Source organism: Cinclus cinclus, chromosome 6 (genome assembly GCF_963662255.1).
Source record: "Cinclus cinclus chromosome 6, bCinCin1.1, whole genome shotgun sequence".
NCBI classification, from domain to species: Eukaryota; Metazoa; Chordata; class Aves; order Passeriformes; family Cinclidae; genus Cinclus; species Cinclus cinclus.
Window position 1 is genome coordinate 12,302,346 of NC_085051.1, and position 19,897 is coordinate 12,322,242.

At 43.1% G+C, this 19,897-nt stretch overlaps 1 protein-coding gene across 2 annotated transcripts; it reads left to right on the top strand.

The window, feature by feature from the left end:
* Positions 1–510: 510 nt before the first annotated feature.
* RIC3 (RIC3 acetylcholine receptor chaperone) lies at positions 511–15,160 on the top strand. Of its 2 annotated transcripts, none has more exons than XM_062495096.1 (6): positions 511–640; positions 6,292–6,515; positions 7,098–7,176; positions 8,666–8,759; positions 13,440–13,588; positions 14,673–15,160. In XM_062495096.1, exons 1-6 carry the CDS (start codon positions 511–513, stop codon positions 15,158–15,160), a joined length of 1,164 nt encoding a protein of 387 aa, XP_062351080.1. The 2 variants fall into 2 exon arrangements, with proteins under 2 accessions (XP_062351080.1, XP_062351081.1); XM_062495097.1 differs by having other exon boundaries at positions 13,443–13,588.
* The last annotated feature ends 4,737 nt before the right edge of the window (positions 15,161–19,897 follow it).

Here is a 19,897-nt window from a genome sequence, read left to right on the forward strand (position 1 = left end):
AACAAACCCGCCGCCCAAAGCCTGTAGAATCATTAAGACCCATTTCCAAGGTGCTAACACCCATCAAGTTGTTTGTAAAGACATTAGCATACATCTTCAATTAATCTAATCTAATCTAAGACTACTCTCCTTCCGTTTGAAGCCATTCCCCCTGGGTCCTGTCACTACACATAAAAAACTCTGCCCATCTTTTTCGCCGGCTCCCTTCAGGCACTGGAAGGAGCAGAAGGGAGCCCTGAGCCCCACACAAGCCGAAAAGGAGCAGGGCTGTTCCCGCAGCCCAACCCCATCGCATCCCAACCGGTTCCCAAGGTGTGGCCCACCCACTCTCCCAGCCCCGCTCCCACCCCGCTCCCAAGCCGTTCTCCAAGGCTCTCCCGCTCTCCCGCCCCGTTCCCAAGCCGTTCTCCAAGGCTCTCCCGCTCTCCCGCCCCGTTCCCAAGCCGTTCTCCAAGGCTCGGCCCCCGCGCTCCCCTCAGGCGCCTGCGCGCGCCTGCGCCGCTCCCCGCCATGGCGGCCTGGACGTGTTGCCGGGTGGCCGCCGTGTCCTGCTTGGTTCTCTGCGTCTCCCTCCTCCTGCCTCGCACCTTCCTGCCCCGGGCCGGCGGCAGGCAGGAGCCCGGCGCGGCGCCGCCCGAGGGTAAGAGGCCGCTCCGAGCCCCCTTGTCCCCCCGCCCCGGGACGCCGCGGTGCCGCTCGGGGTGAGCCCGGCGCGGGCGGGCCCTGGGGGTCCGTGAGGGGCCGGGGCTGCCCGCAGGGAGCTCGGTCCGGAGCCATAGCCTAGCTGCCCCTCCGCGCGTCTGTCCCCCGTGCTCGGCCCTTAGCGACGTGTGGAGTGCCGGAGGAGTCAATTCGTGGTTACCGCTGTGCTCTGCTTTCTTCCTCTTTGATAATAGTTTAAAACTTCAAAATATCCTTTATGTGCAGGGTATTAAAGCTTCCCGGAAAGCGGCATATCCATTCCACTGTTTTCGTTAGTTTTGTTTTTTCATTGCCATACATCCCTTCATTGTTTTGTTATTTTGTGCTTTTTCTTGTTGCATGTGAAATAAAAAAACTCATTTGAATCGTCTTCATTGTTCAGTTTCCTACACCAGCGTTTTAATCTTTTGTTTTTGTGCACCAGACTCTCATAATGCTGTGGCCACGTGGTGCCTTATTCTGGACTCACGTCCTGTCCATGCAGCCCCCGAAACTGTGTCCTTAGTGCCTGCCCTCCCACTCTGCATGGCCTCCCTCTAAGTTCTCAAGGAATCGTTTCATGTAAGCGTCTCCCATCCTTTTTGTGCCCGTTGCCTTTTACTGTAGGGGTTATTTTTCCCCAAGGCACTTCACAAGAGGAGCTGGTATCATAACCCCTAGTCTTGGCAGAGAGGGAGTTTTGCCCAGGGCTAGCCAGCGGTGAGGCTGGTGGAAGCACAGAGAACTTACAAGTTCTTCAGGATGCTGTCCCACAGGGACTCATGTTCAGTGACTGTGTCTTGTGCATCCTTCCAACAGCCTGGTTCTTCCATGTCTGCACTCTTCAGTGACATGGATTTCCTTTAGTATTTCATTTCAGGGTTTTCTAAGGACCTACAGGCTGAAACAGTGTTACATTGAAGCCAAATACAGGATTTCCAAGCCACAGCATCCTTTTCATGGTTACCATGTGCATTTTTGGTCTTTAAGAACTTGAAAATAGGTTGGTCAGCACTGTAGATCTGCAGCTGTGTAGTTCCATTGCAGGATCTTCTCACACTGAAAACCCAATGAAGGCCCAGCAGCCAGCACAGGTGAGGACTGTGGAGTCACCTGCCTGAAGCAGGGATGGGAGCAGATGCTCTGGGAGGTAGTACCTGGCTCCCCATTAACTTCTGCCCCATCACAGCTCCCAGCTGATCCCACAGTGGTACCAGATGATGGAATTTGACACACCATTTTACCTGAGCAATGAAGTCCTAAGCAGTTGTCAGTTAATGTTATGGTGCTCCTTCCTGTGGCTGCAGGTTGATCAGACAGAAAAAATAGCTTTCCAAAACCCAACAACAAACTTGTTCTCCAATTACTTTCAGTGCCTCCAAATATTTTCAGTGCCATCTGTCGAATGAATGATGTTCGTACCTATTCCAGTACAGCTGGCTCTGAGCAGTGCTGTGATAGCGTGGCTTAATCACAGCTACAGGTAAATGCTTAAGATAGGCAACATAAATACCCTTTACATCCTCAATATTGTAAACGCTTCCCATCATTCCTGCAGAGCTCACAGGACAGCACAGGTCTGTGTGTGCCTGATGCAGCACAGGCACCCAGCATTGCTCCAGCTGCATGCCAGCACCTGTCTTTGGCTGAGGATGTAATAACTCACCTCAGCTGGTCAGTTTCAAACGAGAGTTTATGGTCCATATTTTCAACTTGATAGCAAGGATTTCATTACACCTGCTCTGTAGACCAAACTGTATTTTACCTGAAGTTATTTTTTTATTGGAAGAGTAAATCTTGATTGAACTGCTCGATTCATATCTCTGTCATTAGTTGTCCTCTTCAGTGCACTAATAACTGCAGTTACCTGGCAGGAGTTTCAGGGGCTTGAGGTAATCATGTCATTCTTGAAGTTAATAAAGTGCTTATGGTAGTCTCAGGGGCACAATGTCTCTGAATAAAACATGCTAGAAGTTTAGTACCTTTTGTTAGAACTTAATGTTACCAGAAAGCTTTTTATCAAAACAGGCTTTAGGCATGGGAATGGAACTTTCTCTAATAAAGTGGTTTTCAGAGGTCACTATTTGAAAATGGTGAGCATTGAACTATAGAAATTAATATTATCTTCCAGACAGGAAAGTTATTCTTTTTCACAGAAATAATTTAATGTATATGACAAAGCTTACTGGGTTTGTGTCACATTCCTAGTTAACTTCATAGACAGGCATTAGAATGTTGATCTTTTGTTAAAGAGGAGCAAAAAGGGGACCTACTGACAGTTTTAAAAGTACATTTTAAGTCTAGTGTTAATAAATATATGCCATGCATTTTGTAAAGCTACTCTCTAAGTTGGTAGTTTCAGATAAACCTTACAACTCCATGACAGTAGAGCAGACTCTGCTTTCTTACCAACAATCAAGTGGCATCAGCTTTACAAAAAAAAAAGTATATGACAGTTCAGGTAACGCCCCCTGCTCAACTTAAATTTGTGAATGCACACATCAGTTGCCTGCTGGTATCCTGAAGAAAATGATGTTGCAGAGAGACATACTATATAGACTAAGAGTTGCTGAGTAGTACAGTAACATAAGTCTAAATAACTGTATAAATAGTTGAGTTTGGCTCAGTCACAATTCGTAAAACCCATTAAGTAGAACACCTAACAGCTTTCATGGAAAAAAAAGATGCTTGAATGGTCTGAGTATCGTATCATCATCTGGTTGGTTGTTGTATTCATTTTGTTGTAAATACAGTTTTTAAAATTTGCTTCTTTTCAATTGGATGTTAATATTGTTATAAGATTAAAAACCCCACAGGCCTTCTCATGGGAAAATGCCATTAAGGACTTCATCTACATTCAGAAACTACAGCCTTTTAAACAACACAAATGTTTGCTGGGGCATAATTTCAGTTTTGGACTTCAAGCTATTGAAGGGACTGGGTTAATCAAAATAATGCTCTGCTTGCCCTGTAGCTGGTTTGCAAAGTTGATTTGAAGCACTAAAACTGACAGAATTATTAAATGTGTAGGATTAAAACCTAGGTAAAAAGATTGCAAAGCCGAGTAGGGTGTGATTGGTGGGAGTTAGCACACGCAGCAATCAGTCTGCATGAGGGCAGCCCTCGGGCTGTCCCAGGGGAGTTGAGAAATATTTCAAAAGCAGAGCAGCATTTTGGTACCCTTCAAAACTAAAGGGAGGCTAGGGCTCTTCCCACAGCATTCCCACAACAAGGAAATGTCCTGTTGAAGTACACCCCATCCCCACTGGTACTGGGTAGGGCAGCAAACAAGGACCCAGCACATGCCCTTCTGTGCTCATCAAGTGTCACTTGATTTTCTGGAAGGAGAGTATGTTGTCTCCACTTGAAAGTGGTTTGTTTCATCCCTGGGAGTGTGGAACCTCATTCAAATCACAGTGGCACCCAAATTGTTATTATATACTGTGCATTTAAAAGCTTTGTGCATATGTTGCCTGCACCCTCAGTTTCCTGTGTAATTTACATAGGTTCTTCACAATAAAAAACTATGGAAGATAGTATTTGTTTATTAAGGAAATAATTATAGAAGCGTAAAATCAACAGGGTAGGTTTAGAAATAGCAGCCATTAAATTCCCCTTTAATATTACCTTGATTAAAATGTCCAGTGTCTGTCCTCTTGACCTGATTATATTTAAGTGAATTAAATCTTTTAAAGCACAAATGAGGCCTTGTGAATAATTTAGAAAAATATCTACTTTAAAGTTATTAACTCCAAATACAGTTTCACCTTTGTCAATTATTTTCTGGTCTCTTAATATCTTTTTTTAATAAACAGTATTTGCATCAGTATAAGATGTTTTATAAATGTTTACCTACCCTGCTGCTCCATCCTCGCCTTGGTGATGCTGCTCTCTGCACGACATCACACTCGTTTCCACAGTGACCTACTGCTACAGGGCATTGCTGTTGGAGCAGGGGGAATTTCTTGTAAATAAGATGCTATGCTTTCCATCACAGACTTTGAATAATTCACTAAAATTTAAGTGCATGATAACAGCTTCCTCGAAATTAAGCTAATCTGAGAATGGGTTTGGTCAGTGGTAGTGTACCCTGGCAGTTACACGAAAGATCTCATGGAATATGTGCGATCATCTACAAGCAAAATGTGTTTTTAATAGTGGAACTTTATGAATTATTGATATCACTTCCTAGTAAGTGTTTACTGCAATTTTCTGTGCTCAGGAATTTAGCTGCCTATGATGGTGTTTCCTAGCAAGACCAAATGTTAATTAAATTTTTCTCTTGTGTCTCATAAAAGTATTTGCAGCTGTGTATTCGCAGAAGTAAAGTCAGCTATTTGCAATGCCGCTCCAAAACTGCTTTTCATTTTCTTTCTGCAAGCACAGGCAGCCTGTCCCAGAACCAGGGAGCAGCATCCAGGCCATGAGTGCCAGGGAGGAGGAGTTTTCCAGCTGGGATGAGGGAGTGAGCTCCAGCAATCCCCATCTCTGGTGCTTCCATCCAGTGCCTGCCACCACCAGATTCCATGGCAGAGTAGCTGAGTAACTCAGCTCAACACCAGTCAGTGGAAGGAAGTGCAGGTGCACATCCAAGCTGGATATGGAGATGGAAAGCAGGATGTCAGCTGCACAGGAATAAAATAGTGAATTTCACAGCAAAGCTCTAGAATGGATGGCAGCAAGAAAATAGAATAATTCATGAGCTTGAATTTATTGAGGCTCTTGCGCCCTTCAGTTGCATGCAGTCATTTACAGCACAATTTCAGGCTCTCTGCAGTCTTCCTCTGGCATCTGTACATCCATTTATGCTTGCCTTCCTTTCTCGTGTTAAATTAGCTCTGCCTAGAAAGGTTAGAAACCTCTAAATTTTTTCCCCCTCTAAAATGCCAAAGATAATATGCCCCGGGCTATATTCAATCTCCTTTCCCACACTGCTTTACCTTAGACCTTTTTAAGGAGAATCACTTGAGGTAACACCACTTTTCTTAATCTTTCATTACTTGCTAGGTAAAATCAGGTAAAATACTATTTCTTACAGCAATAACCAAAAATCAGTGTTGGGCAAACACTGCAGTCATGTGTCAGGATGTAAGGTGAATAATGGTTTGGACATTAATACATTTATACATTGAATACCTTTGGGCAATATTGAAAGATTAGGCTCACAGTGGAATACTGGTATGTTCATGGGGGATCTTGAGGAGAGAAACAAGTAGGAATCTGGCATTTCATTCTGCTGGAGATGCTGATCTGTTGGGTATTTGGACAAAAATATACCTATTAAAATCCATGTTAATTGCCCTGCCAGCTCTTTCTCTGCTTAAAATCAAGAGACTTTAATTGTGGGATTCTACTCCTAATTGTGTAGGAGTGAAATTGCTAGGAGTAAATGGCTTCAAGTAAAACCTAACTCCTAGCACCACCCATCACAAGAGACTGAGGACTGAGTTAAAAAACTTAGTCCAGCAAGTTATTTATTCATCAGTGGTGGTGAATTTCCAAGCAGAGAAAATAGGTCACTTGCACCTGCTGCAGGTTTATGCTGCATGTAAAAGGGTGGAAAGTAATAGAAGGGAAATGATCATTGTGTGGTTTGTTTTTTTTTTGCAGGGAAGCTCGGTCGCTTTCCACCGAGGATGCATTCCCACACCGCTCCTGATGGCCGAGCTGTCCCTCATTTTCCAAGGTCTCACCTTACTGAAGCAGTTGCCAAAGCCAAGGCAGGTGGAGGTGGTAGTGGAAGCACTGGTGGAAATGGAAGAGGTCTTGTGGGACAGATTATCCCTATATATGGATTCGGCATCTTCTTATATATTCTGTACATTTTATTTAAGGTAAGACTGACATAAACTGAAAAATCAAGGAAAAAACTCAAAAAGCTTGGGAAGGAAAATTTATACTCTCATTTCATTACCTTGTTCCATTTCATCTGTTCTCAAAAAAATGCTTATGCTGGACCTTTGACTGGTGGTCAAAAAATTGGAGGATCCTGTGGGTTTTGCTGTTGCAAAGACTGTAGCTAAGAATGCAGGGAAGGATTTCTCTGATCCTGCATTGGCCTCTGACTTCTTACAATTTTTTTAAGGATTTCTTTTTTCCCCTGGAAAATGTGCATGTCTAGAGTAATGTTAGGTTAATTTCAAATACACACATAGTATTCTTTCCCCTGTTGTATGTGGCTACACATTATATGTACTGTACCTGTCACATGTTGCTATTTGTTCCAAGAGTCCAATAGAAGCTTTCAGCTGGCAAAACCTTCCAGGCATCTTTCATGGTTTTGCTGCTGGGTGTGCTTTACCATGGCTGCCTTCTGGCATATTTCAGTTTTCTGTATTTTTTTTCCATTGCCTCTGGGACCTTGTCTATTACTATTGTTGTCACTCATGGAAGGGCCATGTTCTTGTCCTCATCAGCTGGCTTCCAAGGGAAGAACTACTCCTGCAGAACGGAAATGCCCCACTGCTACACCTGGGAACATGAAGAGGAAAATCAGTGAGTATGGCTCTGAGTTGTATCTGTTACATACAGAGCTATCGACTCTGTAATGGTCCAACAGGGTTCATCACATTCTGGGTGCACTGTAAAGCTGATGTTCCCTCCCACCCCAAAAAAACCAAAAAAACCAAAACCAAGCAAGAATGTTCTGTGTTAGAATGAGCGAGACTTGAAAAGAATTACTGCACTGTCACTTTCTAATCTCATTCAGCCCATGAGGCTGTGATAACAGCCTGATCCCAAGTCCCTCTGGAAGGAATGGCTTTTCATGAGGTTTGCTGAATTAACTGCATGGATTTGTTAAAAAGCTGTGTCACTAATGATTAAAAATGGATAATAGGATGTCCAGCTATAATTACTGTATAATCCCTAATATTCTAGTAAGAACATAGATACCATGAAAGCTAGTTTAATTTTTTTGAATTGGCAAATTCTTAGCCATCATCAGGCACTTACCTCATTTGTCTCTTTTTTGCAATGCAGAGTTTTCATGCATGCAATAAAGACAGCAAATAGTATTCTGAAATGTTAATTTGATTTTACCTAAACATTGGTGAGATAGATTCAAGTATTTGCAGGCACTTATTAGATACATTAATAAGCTTACTATTGAGGATTGCAAGAGTGGTTACCATTACAGCATTTAAATGTGTTGTCTTTAGCTGGCTAAACTGTAATAGGACAGAAAAGTACTTAGGGCTTTATAGAAAGTGGTAGCAGGAAGGTAATTCTCTTAACATAGCTGTAATTTTCTTGGCATTAATGCACATATTAGGAATACCTAATGTACTCAGTGCTGTAGATTGTGTCTCCAGTGCACTTGTACTGCATTGTGCCTGGCAATTTTGGGCAATATATTAGCAATGGTAATTGTATTTTTTTCTCTGATGCCTGGTGAGAGAAAGTAACTTTACAGTAAGTTTGCCGTCGTTCTAGTCCAAAGAACTAATGGTGAAAATTATTCTGCCTTTTTCTAGAGCTCTTCATTTATATTCCTAAAGCATTCATGGCAAGCTCTAGCAGAGCGGGGGTCAGGTCACTGGATTAGAAACATGAAGACTGAGTCACCACTTACATAGTAACTTCAAGGAAGTAACTTCTTTTTGCCAATTCCCCTTCCACTTTTTTTAAAGTCTCAGACATGCAAAATAATTACATCAGTGTTGCATGAAGTAATGACAATCTGAGCAGAACTGAGATCTTTCTAAAAGCAGGATGGTTGCTGATGGATTTCTCCATTCCTACTATGTTGAAGTTCCACTGTGCCTTTGTGCTGCTTAAATGGGTGTAATATTGGTAATGTTCTATACCTTCTTAGGCCAGGAAAAGTAGGTAGAACTCTCTAAGCAGAAAGTTTCAGTTTCATCACAGCCAGTTTTTTTTGGTACAACATTTGCTACCTGTGATAATGGGACAGGGATACATTTTCAAGGCTCCTACTGACAGATCTTGGGATTTTTTGTTTGTTTCTTTGTTTGTTTTACAGCTGACTATGAGCTCACTCAGCTCCAGGAAAGACTGAGAGAGACAGAAGAAGCGATGGAAAAATTAATCAACAGAGTAGGACCTATGCATGACAGGTGTGTTTCAAATTACAGTATTTTAAGGAGAGGTTCTACTCTGATTAGAAATTAAACTTTCTTGCATTATCTATATTAAAACAGCACTTTTATTGCTACTTCAAATTATAGGAGTTTGATTTTACACATCCAAATTCTTGTTCTGCAGTTTTTCTCTTTTCAGTATCTATACATAACATAAATACTTTTTTCCAACTTCATTTTTCTTAACCAGAAAAGCAATTATCTCTATATTCCCTCTTTGTAGTGTGTTATTTGGAAGAAAATGACAGGTATATGTAAACAGAAGATAAACCATCTACATTTAAAATACATAAAACAGCCTGTTTTATGTGACCAAAATAGTATCTTGAATTATTCTTTTCCAGTTCTATGGATTATTTTCCTAAATTGAAATGCTGTTATAATCTATGTAAAATCTTTAAGGGAGAATTTCATAATAATCTGATTACATAACTTAGTTCCACCCTAAATTTATGCATATGCTTCTAAATATAAAAGACAAAGGGCTGTAAAATCAGCATTCAAAATTTTATTATGTTTATTAATGTTTCTTACAAATCTGATATCACCAGTCTACGTTACAAAAAATACTGGAAACAAGTGTATGTTTTTCATAAGGAGTAAAATGAACAGATCAATAGGACACTGCAAAAGTGCAGTGCGAAAACTGAAATACCATAAATCTGAAGGGGAGGTTTGCAAAAAATGAGAGTTGTTCTGGTTGTAAATCATGTTAACTTTGTCTGGATCAACCAAGGCCTGTTTAACCCATCCTGTAGGAACTCTGTGTTGAAGATGCACATTTTGTTCATTTATGCCTCAAACCACTTCTCTCTGAGTGCAGTTTTGCCCCCTTTGTGCCATGCCCTGTACTGTCTCGGGAAGACAAGGTGCCCAACTTGTCCATGTTCAGCCAGGTGCCAGTGGGAGAGCCCCTAAACTGCCCTGGTTTTGTTAGTGGAACAGAAGGATGCTGCTTTGACTGCTACTCATCTCTGTTCTGGAGAGCTGACACAATGCTTTACACCTAAGCTGACAGAAATAGGCTTATGGGCTGCCCAAATACTGTGCTGATTCTCAGGATGGAATGTTTTTTTACTGAGAAAATTGGTTTAGGGTCTGATTCTGTATTTGTTCTACTCTGTGTTATTAGCCCAAAGCCTCTATTTAGTAGAACTTTCCTTCTTTGTTCAACCAGACTATTTATATAGATGGCTCTAAAGGTCTCAGCAGAAATGAGAATCTGAATCTAATAAAGAATTTTGTATGTTGCCTCTAAAGAGGAGGGAAAAAGCACCTCTTGATGGAGCAAATAGCTGTTTTCAAAAACTTTGAGGCTTTCTTAATCTAGTCATTCATTTCGCTAATACAGGATAAATCCATTGAAATAAAACCTGTGGTTAGAAAGCAGACTAGTAGACTAGTTAGATGACTGAGCTGGGCTCGTTCAACCTGCACATTGATAGATTTAAAGAAAAAGGAAAGAGTAAGAGAGTAAAAATTACTTGAGGTTTATTTATTGATCTGCAGTTCAACAGAAACCCTTACACAGAAAAGTCAGAGACAGAAATAACTGGTATCAAGTTTCAACTCATGCTGAAAGACCCGGGGTGAGACCATGGTTCTTTGCATCAGGTATGGCAAAGCAACAGCCAGCCTGTGTTGTAGAAAGCAGCAACCAGAAACTTAGATTTGCCTTTTTTTTTTTAAAATGATGTTTGAAGACCAACCTCCAAACCAATTGAGGAGACCTCCATCCAAACCAGCATACCAGCTGGAATTGCTACACCGTTAAATAGAGAAACAAGCTTCCAGAAATTAAGAACTATCAAAAAGTACAGGTACTTTTAATAAGGCCTAGCATGTTGTAGGAAGAATGAGAAGCAAGGTAAAGACAACAAGAGGAAGAAAGAACTGCCTGGCCTCAACAATGTAACCAAAAAATCCTATTTCTGGTAGTCAGGTAAGAGGTAGAAATAATGCAGATCACCTACCTGTTTTTAAAGTCCTGTTTACCAGGCTGTCAAGTGGAAAAACTTCATTTTTTATCATAAACTGAGAAAAGGTGCTATGGAAGAGTCAGAGGCTCTGTGGGGTGCCCTTTTTTGGGATGTAGCTGCATTTTGATAGTGACTACTTTAAGATCACAAAGCTAAAGAAATACCATGTTAGCATGTCTGAGATGCCATTTCAGATTATTTTCCCTGCAGTCATGATGGCTCTTTAGGAGATGTTCTAATCTCAGAGTAAGAATAAGAAACCTTTACTTTGCTTGTTAGTGAGCTCTTTGGGACTCTACAAAGTGTAAATATTGCCATTATGAAAAACAATACTTGTGTTGGAGCTACAAATACAGAGCAAAAACAATGACCTTTTCTTGCACTGTAAACCTTCTGCATCTGTTATCCTCTTAGTATTCCTAAGTGCATTATATCCTGGTAAATCTGCCATGTGCAGACAGCCAGATGTCTTACACACTGCCAGCAACCTACAGTAAGTCTTCCCAGAGGCCTTAAATGAAGTCAAAACAACACATGGGCTGTAGTTTCTCCCTCTCTGCAGGGAAATTTGCCTCTTAACCAAAGTATTTTGAGGAAGAATACTCTGAAATACAGAAGCCCTTTTGTTGCAATAGGACAGGAGTGTTTTCTAATTAGGGTATTCCACATATTAGGTATTTTCCTGTATGAAATGCTGCAGTGATGCAGCTGCATTGATTGATCCTGTTATCTGAGCTAGCTTATCTGCCCAATGTGCTAAAGAGATAGGCCTCTCTGTCTTCAGCCAAGTGATATATATTCAAATTGGGTACAGTTTTGCCTGTAAAAGGAGGATTAGTTCAGCAATTCTGTCACAGCTTTGGTCAAAGGCTGATGAAACCATTCCTTTTTGTGGGCCTTTTAATTAAAATCTCAGATTCCACATCTGCATAAACCAGGATTTTGGGAAGATGCTGCCTCACACCTTCAGTTATGGAACAGATTGCTACCACAGCTTGGGGGAAATCAGTCCAACTATGTATAGTGTTGGGATATTAAGTTTTCAAGCTGTGGGGCAAGGTGCTCCGTGGTGGTAATGCAGAAAAGTGATGTTTTGCCTTGTGATCCCAGTGAAGCAGTTTAATCTAGGTAGGTGCTAATCAAACCAGCTCCTGAGCTAAGTTCAGTTCCATCACCATGCTTGAAGATGTGCACAAAGTCCAGCCCAGGATCAGCACTTCCACCACCATCACACTAACCAGCAGTAAGATGTGAATCTTACACTAAACCAGTGTGATTTTAGCGTGTCCTTAGAGGAGTAGCTGTCCTGTCACCATCATTCCCGTTTAGGCAGAGTGGCACTTAGTGCCTCTTGGAGTGCTGCTCCAGTCCCAGCAGCTGATAAGAGGAAAACCTGAAGAAGGACATGCAAGTTTATTAGAATTCTGATAACTAGATTGAGGTTTACATAGATACTAACCACCTAAAGCCAAAATCTGCTTCCAGCTTCTCTCTTCCCATCTCTTCCCTCCGATTCACTAAATAGCCTACTCAGTGAAACTAGTCTTGAAGGTGATCTGTCCGTCTGCTCTCCAGACCAGAAATCACCAGAGATCATCTGTCTGACCTCACATACCACCTCAGTTCAGCACTCTGAGCATGCCCAGGGCCCCCCTTTCAAGTAACTGGGGGCAACAGCTCCTGACTGAAACACAGATCCAAAAAAGCACCAGAGGAGTGGCTTGAACCGGCATTACTGCTCAAGAATTACTTAAACCTCAAGACATCATCATTTTAAACTCAAGATGATACAAGCACCACTGGTCAGAACCGTTTCCATCCCTGGTGGCAGTCAGTGACTTTCTCAATCTGGCCTACTGAGATAGCAGACTGCAGAACACCCCCCTCCAAATACTACCTTTTTGTCCGTAAGAGTTTTAGAAGCCCTTTTTCTTTGCAGAGAAAATAACATGTATTGACTACTTCATCTTATATGTTGGAAGGATTTTTGCTACAGCAGTAGTTGTATTACCTAATCAGTAATAATTACTAGATTCAGCAGCATAGAACCAGTCCAGTCAAAAGTTTGCTTTGAATCTGCTTAAAATCTCAGTGCTTTCCCTCTAATTCTAAAGGGCAAGTTACAGTTAAATGTAATTCTTTCTATTCTTAAATATTACTTCCTGTTTCCCCCCCCCACCTGCATTGCTGACTATCAGTAATGACAGGATGATCTGTCAAACTTGCAAATTTAATGGTCATATGAGAGATTTTAGAGTCTTGAGACTAATGACTGTGAGAAATTTTGATTAGCCTCACAAGATACACTTGTAGCACAGATTCAGAATTTCATTTCCTTATAATACTTCATACAAGCCACTGCACCGTAATTCTTACCTAACACACTTTTTCTGTAGTGTCATTTGTACCATCACCCTTATTTGTGTGTCACTTTCATCTTGCCCCCACATTGGCTTTACCTGCCCTCCTTTACCTGTTTAAATTGCAGGCTTTTTGGATAAATGGATAAACTGTACTCAGCTGAAGTGCAGAGCACATGCAGATGTTGAGGAGGGATCACACTCCTCAATAGATTTCTCCAGACTGTGCTGCTAGCATGGACCAAACAGTTGGGTTCAAAATCCTTTCATAGCATGCAATAACAGTGGACTAAATTCTGGTGTCTAATGTTTTTTAGCAGGACTCAAAATGTTACAACAGACCAGGAAAAAATGTTACTTCAACAACTCCGAGAAATTACTAGAGTTATGAAAGAAGGAAAATTCATAGATGACATCTCTCCTGAGAAGGAAGCTGAGGAAGCTCCTTACATGGCAGATTGGGAAGGTAAGAAAGAGCCTTTCTTACCATTGCCCTTGCAAGAAAAATTGGATAAAGATTACTTACAGATCCAGATCCTTTCAAAGTTTTGGTTAACTTTATCTTCCTTTTCCAGAAGCCAATATTCAAAACTTTGCAAGAGGTTGCTTGGCAGGTTTTGTTTTTCCCCAGCCATAACAGGAAAAAATAGATTTTGAGGTAGCTAACCTTTCTTTTAGTGTAATCACTGCACTATCTGCTGCCCAAAGTGCCATATGAATATTCACATATGCTCTATCTGCTGCTGGGACTTAGCTGCTCTGGGTTTATATCTTTCCCTTTCTGTGCTGGGTTGGATTTCATGAAATCATAAAACCCTTGGAAATCAGAATCAGTATGTTTTAGATAACTTACAGTTTTCACTTTTGATTAACCACTCTTTGTTAGCTCCAATGTGGTAAAAGTCAGCTCCAGGAAGTCTTTTTAAAACCATTTATTTTAATATCCTTTCCACTCCTTGGTGTTTACCTGCTATATATATGTGTTTTCAGGATATCTTAATTGAGCTGCTCTGTAACATAATTTAAATGCAGACTTACTGTCTCGCTTTTTAAAAAGCTTTCAAAAATGATCCAAAACATAAAGTATAAACAGTAGCCTTGAGCTCTGTTCATAAAGTCAAGTTCATGATGTTATTTCTAAAATGAAATGCACAAAGTCATTGATGTATCTGTTTTTTCAACTCTCAGTAATGCTGTTCACAGCAAATGTTCAAACCATGCATCAGTCAATCTGTAGGCAGAAGAAAAAAGAAGGTTTAAAGATCTAAGATGCACCATTTTTGCCTGTTAGCCCCCATAGCTTCCAGCAAAGCTCAGCTTTCACTCCTGAAAGTCAGGGTTGATATCCTGGCTCCCTAAAAGTAAGAGAATTTTTTTCCTCATCTCTCAAGAAGACATGCTTTGCACATTCTTGCCATGGATTTAATACTGTGATGTCTACATGGCATTAAAGAGTTCAACTGTCCTGGCCAACTTTGTATCCACCACTGAGGCAGGATTACTTTGAAATGCTGGTAATACTCCATACTGCATATCCCTTTATTCCTAAGGTTATCCAGAAGAGACCTATCCTGTCTACGATAATTCCGATTGCTTCAAACGCAAACAGGACACAATCCTTGTAGATTACCCTGACCTGAGCCAGCCCTCTCCAGAAGAGCTGGCAGAAAGAATGGAGGGCATGGAAGATGAGGAGTATCCTTATGATGAAACCCTGCTAAGTGATCTCACCACAGGAATGGGTGGTCAGGATTTAATGCAGAAACAGGATGATGTAATCCTTGCCACAGAGGAGAAAAGTGACCTTCCTCCCAGCCAGAGCACTGGGGAGTGCTGCTGTTGCTGTGATGATGATCCTGCTGTCATAGCAGAGAATGCTGGATTCCACTCTGAGAGCTGCAGTGAAGTAGAAGAGACCAGCCAAGAGGACCTGTCTGTGGAGTCAGAAAATGAAAATGCAGCACTGGAAAAGCAAAAAGTCAGTGATTTAGAGGAGACAGCCACACTGAGAAAGCGCAACACCAAAGTCCTTGATTGATAGGAACAACAGTGGATGCTATCTGGGTGGTAGAGGTCATAAACTGTCCTCCACATGGGTTTTGTTCCCAGTGAGGACTTCTCTGTGTTCATCTCCTTGTACCGATTGCATTCTCATGGTACCAGTTACATTATCTGCCTGAACTGGAAGCCAATGCCCTCTTTCGTGCACTCATTATGGGTTACCATGATCCTGTCAACAGTGCTTTGTCCTTGATTTTTGAAGCCTTGTATTTTTGGAGCAGATATTTGTGACTCATTCCTTTTCAGTTCTGAAGGAGCCATCCTTGGTTTTGCCCTTTGTCATCCCAGAGTTAACCAAATGTCTCTTCTGACTTTTTCAAAACATCTGTGTGCTACCAGAAGAGTTAATCAAATCCTTACATCTACATGAGTTTACTGGGATGCTGAAGGACAAAATATGCCTTCTTTCTCTTAGCTAAATGTTAACTGGTCAGCAGAGCAGATCATAGTCACACACATGACTCTCTCAACTCTGTCATCGGTCTCTATGCTTGAGAAGCTGCTGTCACTGCAATCCACAAAACCCCTGTGCTACCCCACAGCCCCTTTCCCAGTTATTCCGTGTTGTTGGAACAGTAGCCTAATCCTTGTTGTGTAACTTGTGAGAGCAAGACTGAAGCTCTGTGAATTATGCTTTAACTTTGCCTTAGCCCTGGTGAAATTCCCAGATGATTGCAGCAAGTGGACCACAATGTGTGAGAGCACTAAAAATATCCCTAGAGATTAAAACCAAAAAAGCAGTGTTAAGGGTTGTCTGTAAAGGAGAGAACAGCGTGAGGGGGACCCTCAGACTGAAGGTAGCTAGTAGGCTTTTCCTTTTTCCTGGAAACCTGTGGGGTTTTTATGCTCTTGGAATGTTGTTTCCAGGGTCATGTTGAGGCAACCCCAGCTATGGATGAGGAGGGTGCTGGAGCCAAAGGCTCCTGAGGGGAGGTGGCAGGTGGTGTCTGTGCCCAAGGGACAGCCTTGTACGAGCGGCATGGCAGGTGGGACAGGCCCCCGGAAAGGGTTCCTCAGCCCCCATGACCCTCCTGCTTCTCCCGTATCTGGGCACTTTTGAGGCCCACCATATCCGATGTGCTGGGCCACGCTCCTGGCTGAGTCACAGTGGCTGTTTGTGATGTCACCAGTCCCCGAGTGCTCCGGCACTACAGCAGCAGGGCCCTCCGCAGTGCCCCCCGCCCACCCCGCTCTGAGGCCCTTGATGAATGTCTGGAAGGAAGAAAAGCCAGAGCACTGAGGCGGATGGCAGCCCACCTTCGTAAGGAACCGCAGCAGTGATGGCCGAAGAGGAAGGCATGTACCAGGAGGAGGCCGTGGAAGAGGAGGAACAGAATCACCCCTCTGCCATGAGTGCCACCACCCTCAGTTCCCTGGTCATGGCTATGCAGAGCCTGGCTCTGTGCCCAGCAGAGAACGGTGTGCAGCCCAGGGACATCGGCCTGCCAGGGAGCCACTGGAGCAGTGAGCTGGCTGGCCACCTGCCTTTGCACGGGACAGCACAGAGACGCGTCCGGCAGCGGCCAAAGAGGGAGTCACTTGCCCAGGGCCTGAAAAATGGCAATCAACGGTGCAGGAGGAGGAGGGGAAGGAGGAGCATCTGCCCTTGCACCATGAGAGCCATTGCAGACATGCGAGGGACGACATCCAGCGCGTGCCTCCAGGAATTCTGGCGGATCAAAATCCGCACCTGCCTGACTGAAAAATAAGCAACAAGACAAGGATGAAAATGCTGTCACCCTCCTTATTTGGTACTTTGGCAACAGCACCTGTGTTCCCACGACCCCTTAACTAGGAGGTGATTTTTAGAAACTTTCCAGTTCCATGCCCACATCCTGCTTTGCTAGTGGCACCTTACATCTTGGGGCTTTTTAGGCTAGAATATCAACAATTTGAGACTAGTATTTTTAAACAGAGTACAGTTATCATAAGGCATGGAGTCCTAGGAGTTTCTTTTCTGCAAATATGCTAGGGGATATTATGGAGTCCCAGCCTCCACATGGGGCCTGTCCTAATGGCTCACCCATTCCATCACCTGGCATCAACAATCATTTATTGACTTCCATGCTTTTTATGAGCCCTTCCTTCTTATCCCCTACCCCACCCTTCCTGGAGCTCCTTTGCTCTAAGCCACAGGGAAAGGACATGAACGGACTTGGCTTTCACCATGCTGCTGTGCTGAGGTGACAGGAGTTATCCCCAAGAGGGCCACTGAGGTTCCTGGGGTCTGGAGGTGGGATGGCTTCAGTCTAACAACAACAACCCCTGATGGATGATTGAAGTCAGCCTTGCATAAAGGATATTAGCAGACCAAGACAAGAATGTAGACAGCTGTTTCTTTGGAGAAGCAGCAGATGGCAGTTTGGCCAGGAAGAAGTGCTGGCCTTCAGATGGAGGTCCTTTTTAGCTGTTTCATAGGAAGTTCTTTTCAATGTTGGGAAATAAATTTAAAAAAAACCTAAACCAATTAAAAAAAAAAAAAAGCAAAAAGAAAATCTTTCTTCCTCTCTTTTTTTTGGGATTTGGTGACTGCCTATGGATTTCTCTGTCCCCTCTTGGTGTCCACAGCCCTGGAAAGGTTCTGATGTACAGGGTATAGGCCCAGGCCAGGCCTTGGAGATGGTGAGGAGCTGGGACCCATGGCACACAAGGACAGGCTGAGGGAGCTGCCTCTACTCACGAGGGTGGAGCGGTGGTAGAGCAGGTAAAAGTGTGGATGCCCCATCCTTGTCAACATTCAAGGTCAGGTTGGCTGGGGCTTTAACCAGCCTGGTCTAGTATCAGCCTTACCTTAGTGTTCAGCCAAGCCTTTACATCACTCCCCAGTATTTCCAAGGAAATGGCAGGAGATGTGCTGGAGCCCTGCTGTGGATACAGCACAGCCCCGTGTGAGGCTGACACCCTTTCACTGGATTGTCACAGACTGGTGAGTGCTCCCTGGGTGTCACCACAACTGTGACACTCTGAGGCAGGAACCCAGGAGCACAGGGCAGGCATCCCACTGCGTGTACACCCACCATGGGCCACTGGGACACTCTGCTTTAATGAAATAAATTGGATTCTCCTGATCAGTACCAGCTCCAAGCCAGATGCTGGGTGCCAGCCAAGATGGGGTGCCAGCCTGGGCCTACCCCCACACAGCTGCTCACATCTGGCCCTTGGCGCTGGGATGGGGTGAGGGGAGTGCCCATGGCAATGCCACCCACCACAGCTAGGCCAGCCCATGGGAAGGGCCTGTGCCACACCCAGAGTCACCAGCCAGCCCTGTTTCATGCCAACCCCACCTGCCCAGCCCCCAGAATATCCGTATTCCCGAATTATGGGTCTGGCCCCCCAACTGCCCTCACCACAACTGCTAGGTGCAATTGTTCCAAACATACCAATAATCCACGTACTCTGGGAATCCACCAGGTAGACACCACCACGGGAAAGTGGATTTGTGTTGATCAGGAGCTCCCCTCGTGATGGCCATCGTTCCCCAGATGGGAGTTGCCCAATTCTCTTGGCACAGTGTTATTGTTTGCTCCTAGAATAATTTTGTTGTACCAGACATTTTATCCCAGGTTTGCAAAACCTCAGCCAAGGGGGGTCCCCTTTTCAATGTCAGGTCAATTTCCCATTGTTTTGAGCACTAAGAAGGACTTGAACCCCCCTTTTACATGGAAAAAAAAAATGTAGCTGAACTCCTCTTTTACATGTGCCTTGCAAGGGCTCTAATCCCTTACACCTTAGGAGTTGTTAGGGCTACTTTTATCACCTGTGACAGAGCTAAAGGCTTCCTGTTTTTTTGCAGCAAGGTGTCAGAGAGCTCATCCCTGAGGTGTCAATGGCCTTGGCAGCCCCTCCCCAGGGACCAGTAAGTGCTCTCTGAATGTAGCCAGACTTGCCTCCTGTAGCAGCTCACCAGCAGCCTTCAAACTGGGATTCCTCCTGTTTGAACAATATTTCCTTTTCACCCTTTGCCTCAGCTTTCCTCCCTCTGAAACACAAATGTCTATTTAGAGGAGCATTTTAGAAAAGGACCATCAAATGTGTGTCTCCAGCTTTCTCAGCTGTTAACTGCTCACTTCTACCAGAGAACACTCATAATTCGAAGGAGAGCTTAGCTCATGAAAATCAGGATTCTCAGAGAGCTCTGATTAAGTAAGTAAATCAAAATCATAGGTCAGAACATCAGCAAAGCTGGGAATTTGAGAAAAAGTCATAGAAACTCAGGTGGATGCCCACTGGAAGCAGTCAGGCTCTTCAAAAGCACATGCTCCTTTACTTGTGATGCTTCCCACCTGGCAAATGAAATAGCTGTACTTTTTGTTAAAGCTAAAAGAAACAGCACATGTGCTGTTAAAATGAAATGTTATGATAAAACTAGATTTTTAAACCCACAAATGGGCTTAGTTCTCCCTGGATATTTGAGAATTGTTTTGGGCATCCCATGGGATCAAGAAAAAAGCTAAAAGTAAGATCACTGCTGGCCCCAAAAGAGCATTAGTTATCAAATAGTATTTGGAAAAGAGATAAGTATCTTAGATGTTTAACCCTTTGCATTAGCAATTAGTGTCCATACCTTGGATTTTTAATTTTCAGCTAAGAGTAAGAAAACTATGCTTACCTTTGAGAACACAGAGCAATCTAGTGCAATAATCTTCTATTTAAACATTATTTACTTACACATTCTAATAAAAAATAATAAAATTCTATGTTTCTAACCTCATGT

What these genes read in the sequence shown, in the direction of transcription:
- RIC3 (XM_062495096.1), top strand. Translation starts at nt 511, where the DNA reads ATGGCGGCCTGGACGTGTTGCCGGGTGGCCGCCGTGTCCTGCTTGGTT. An exon ending in GAACATGAAGAGGAAAATCA is followed by an intron (nt 7,177 to 8,665) that starts GTGAGTATGGCT and finishes TTTGTTTTACAG; the next exon opens with CTGACTATGAGCTCACTCAG. An exon ending in TTACATGGCAGATTGGGAAG is followed by an intron (nt 13,589 to 14,672) that starts GTAAGAAAGAGC and finishes TTTATTCCTAAG; the next exon opens with GTTATCCAGAAGAGACCTAT.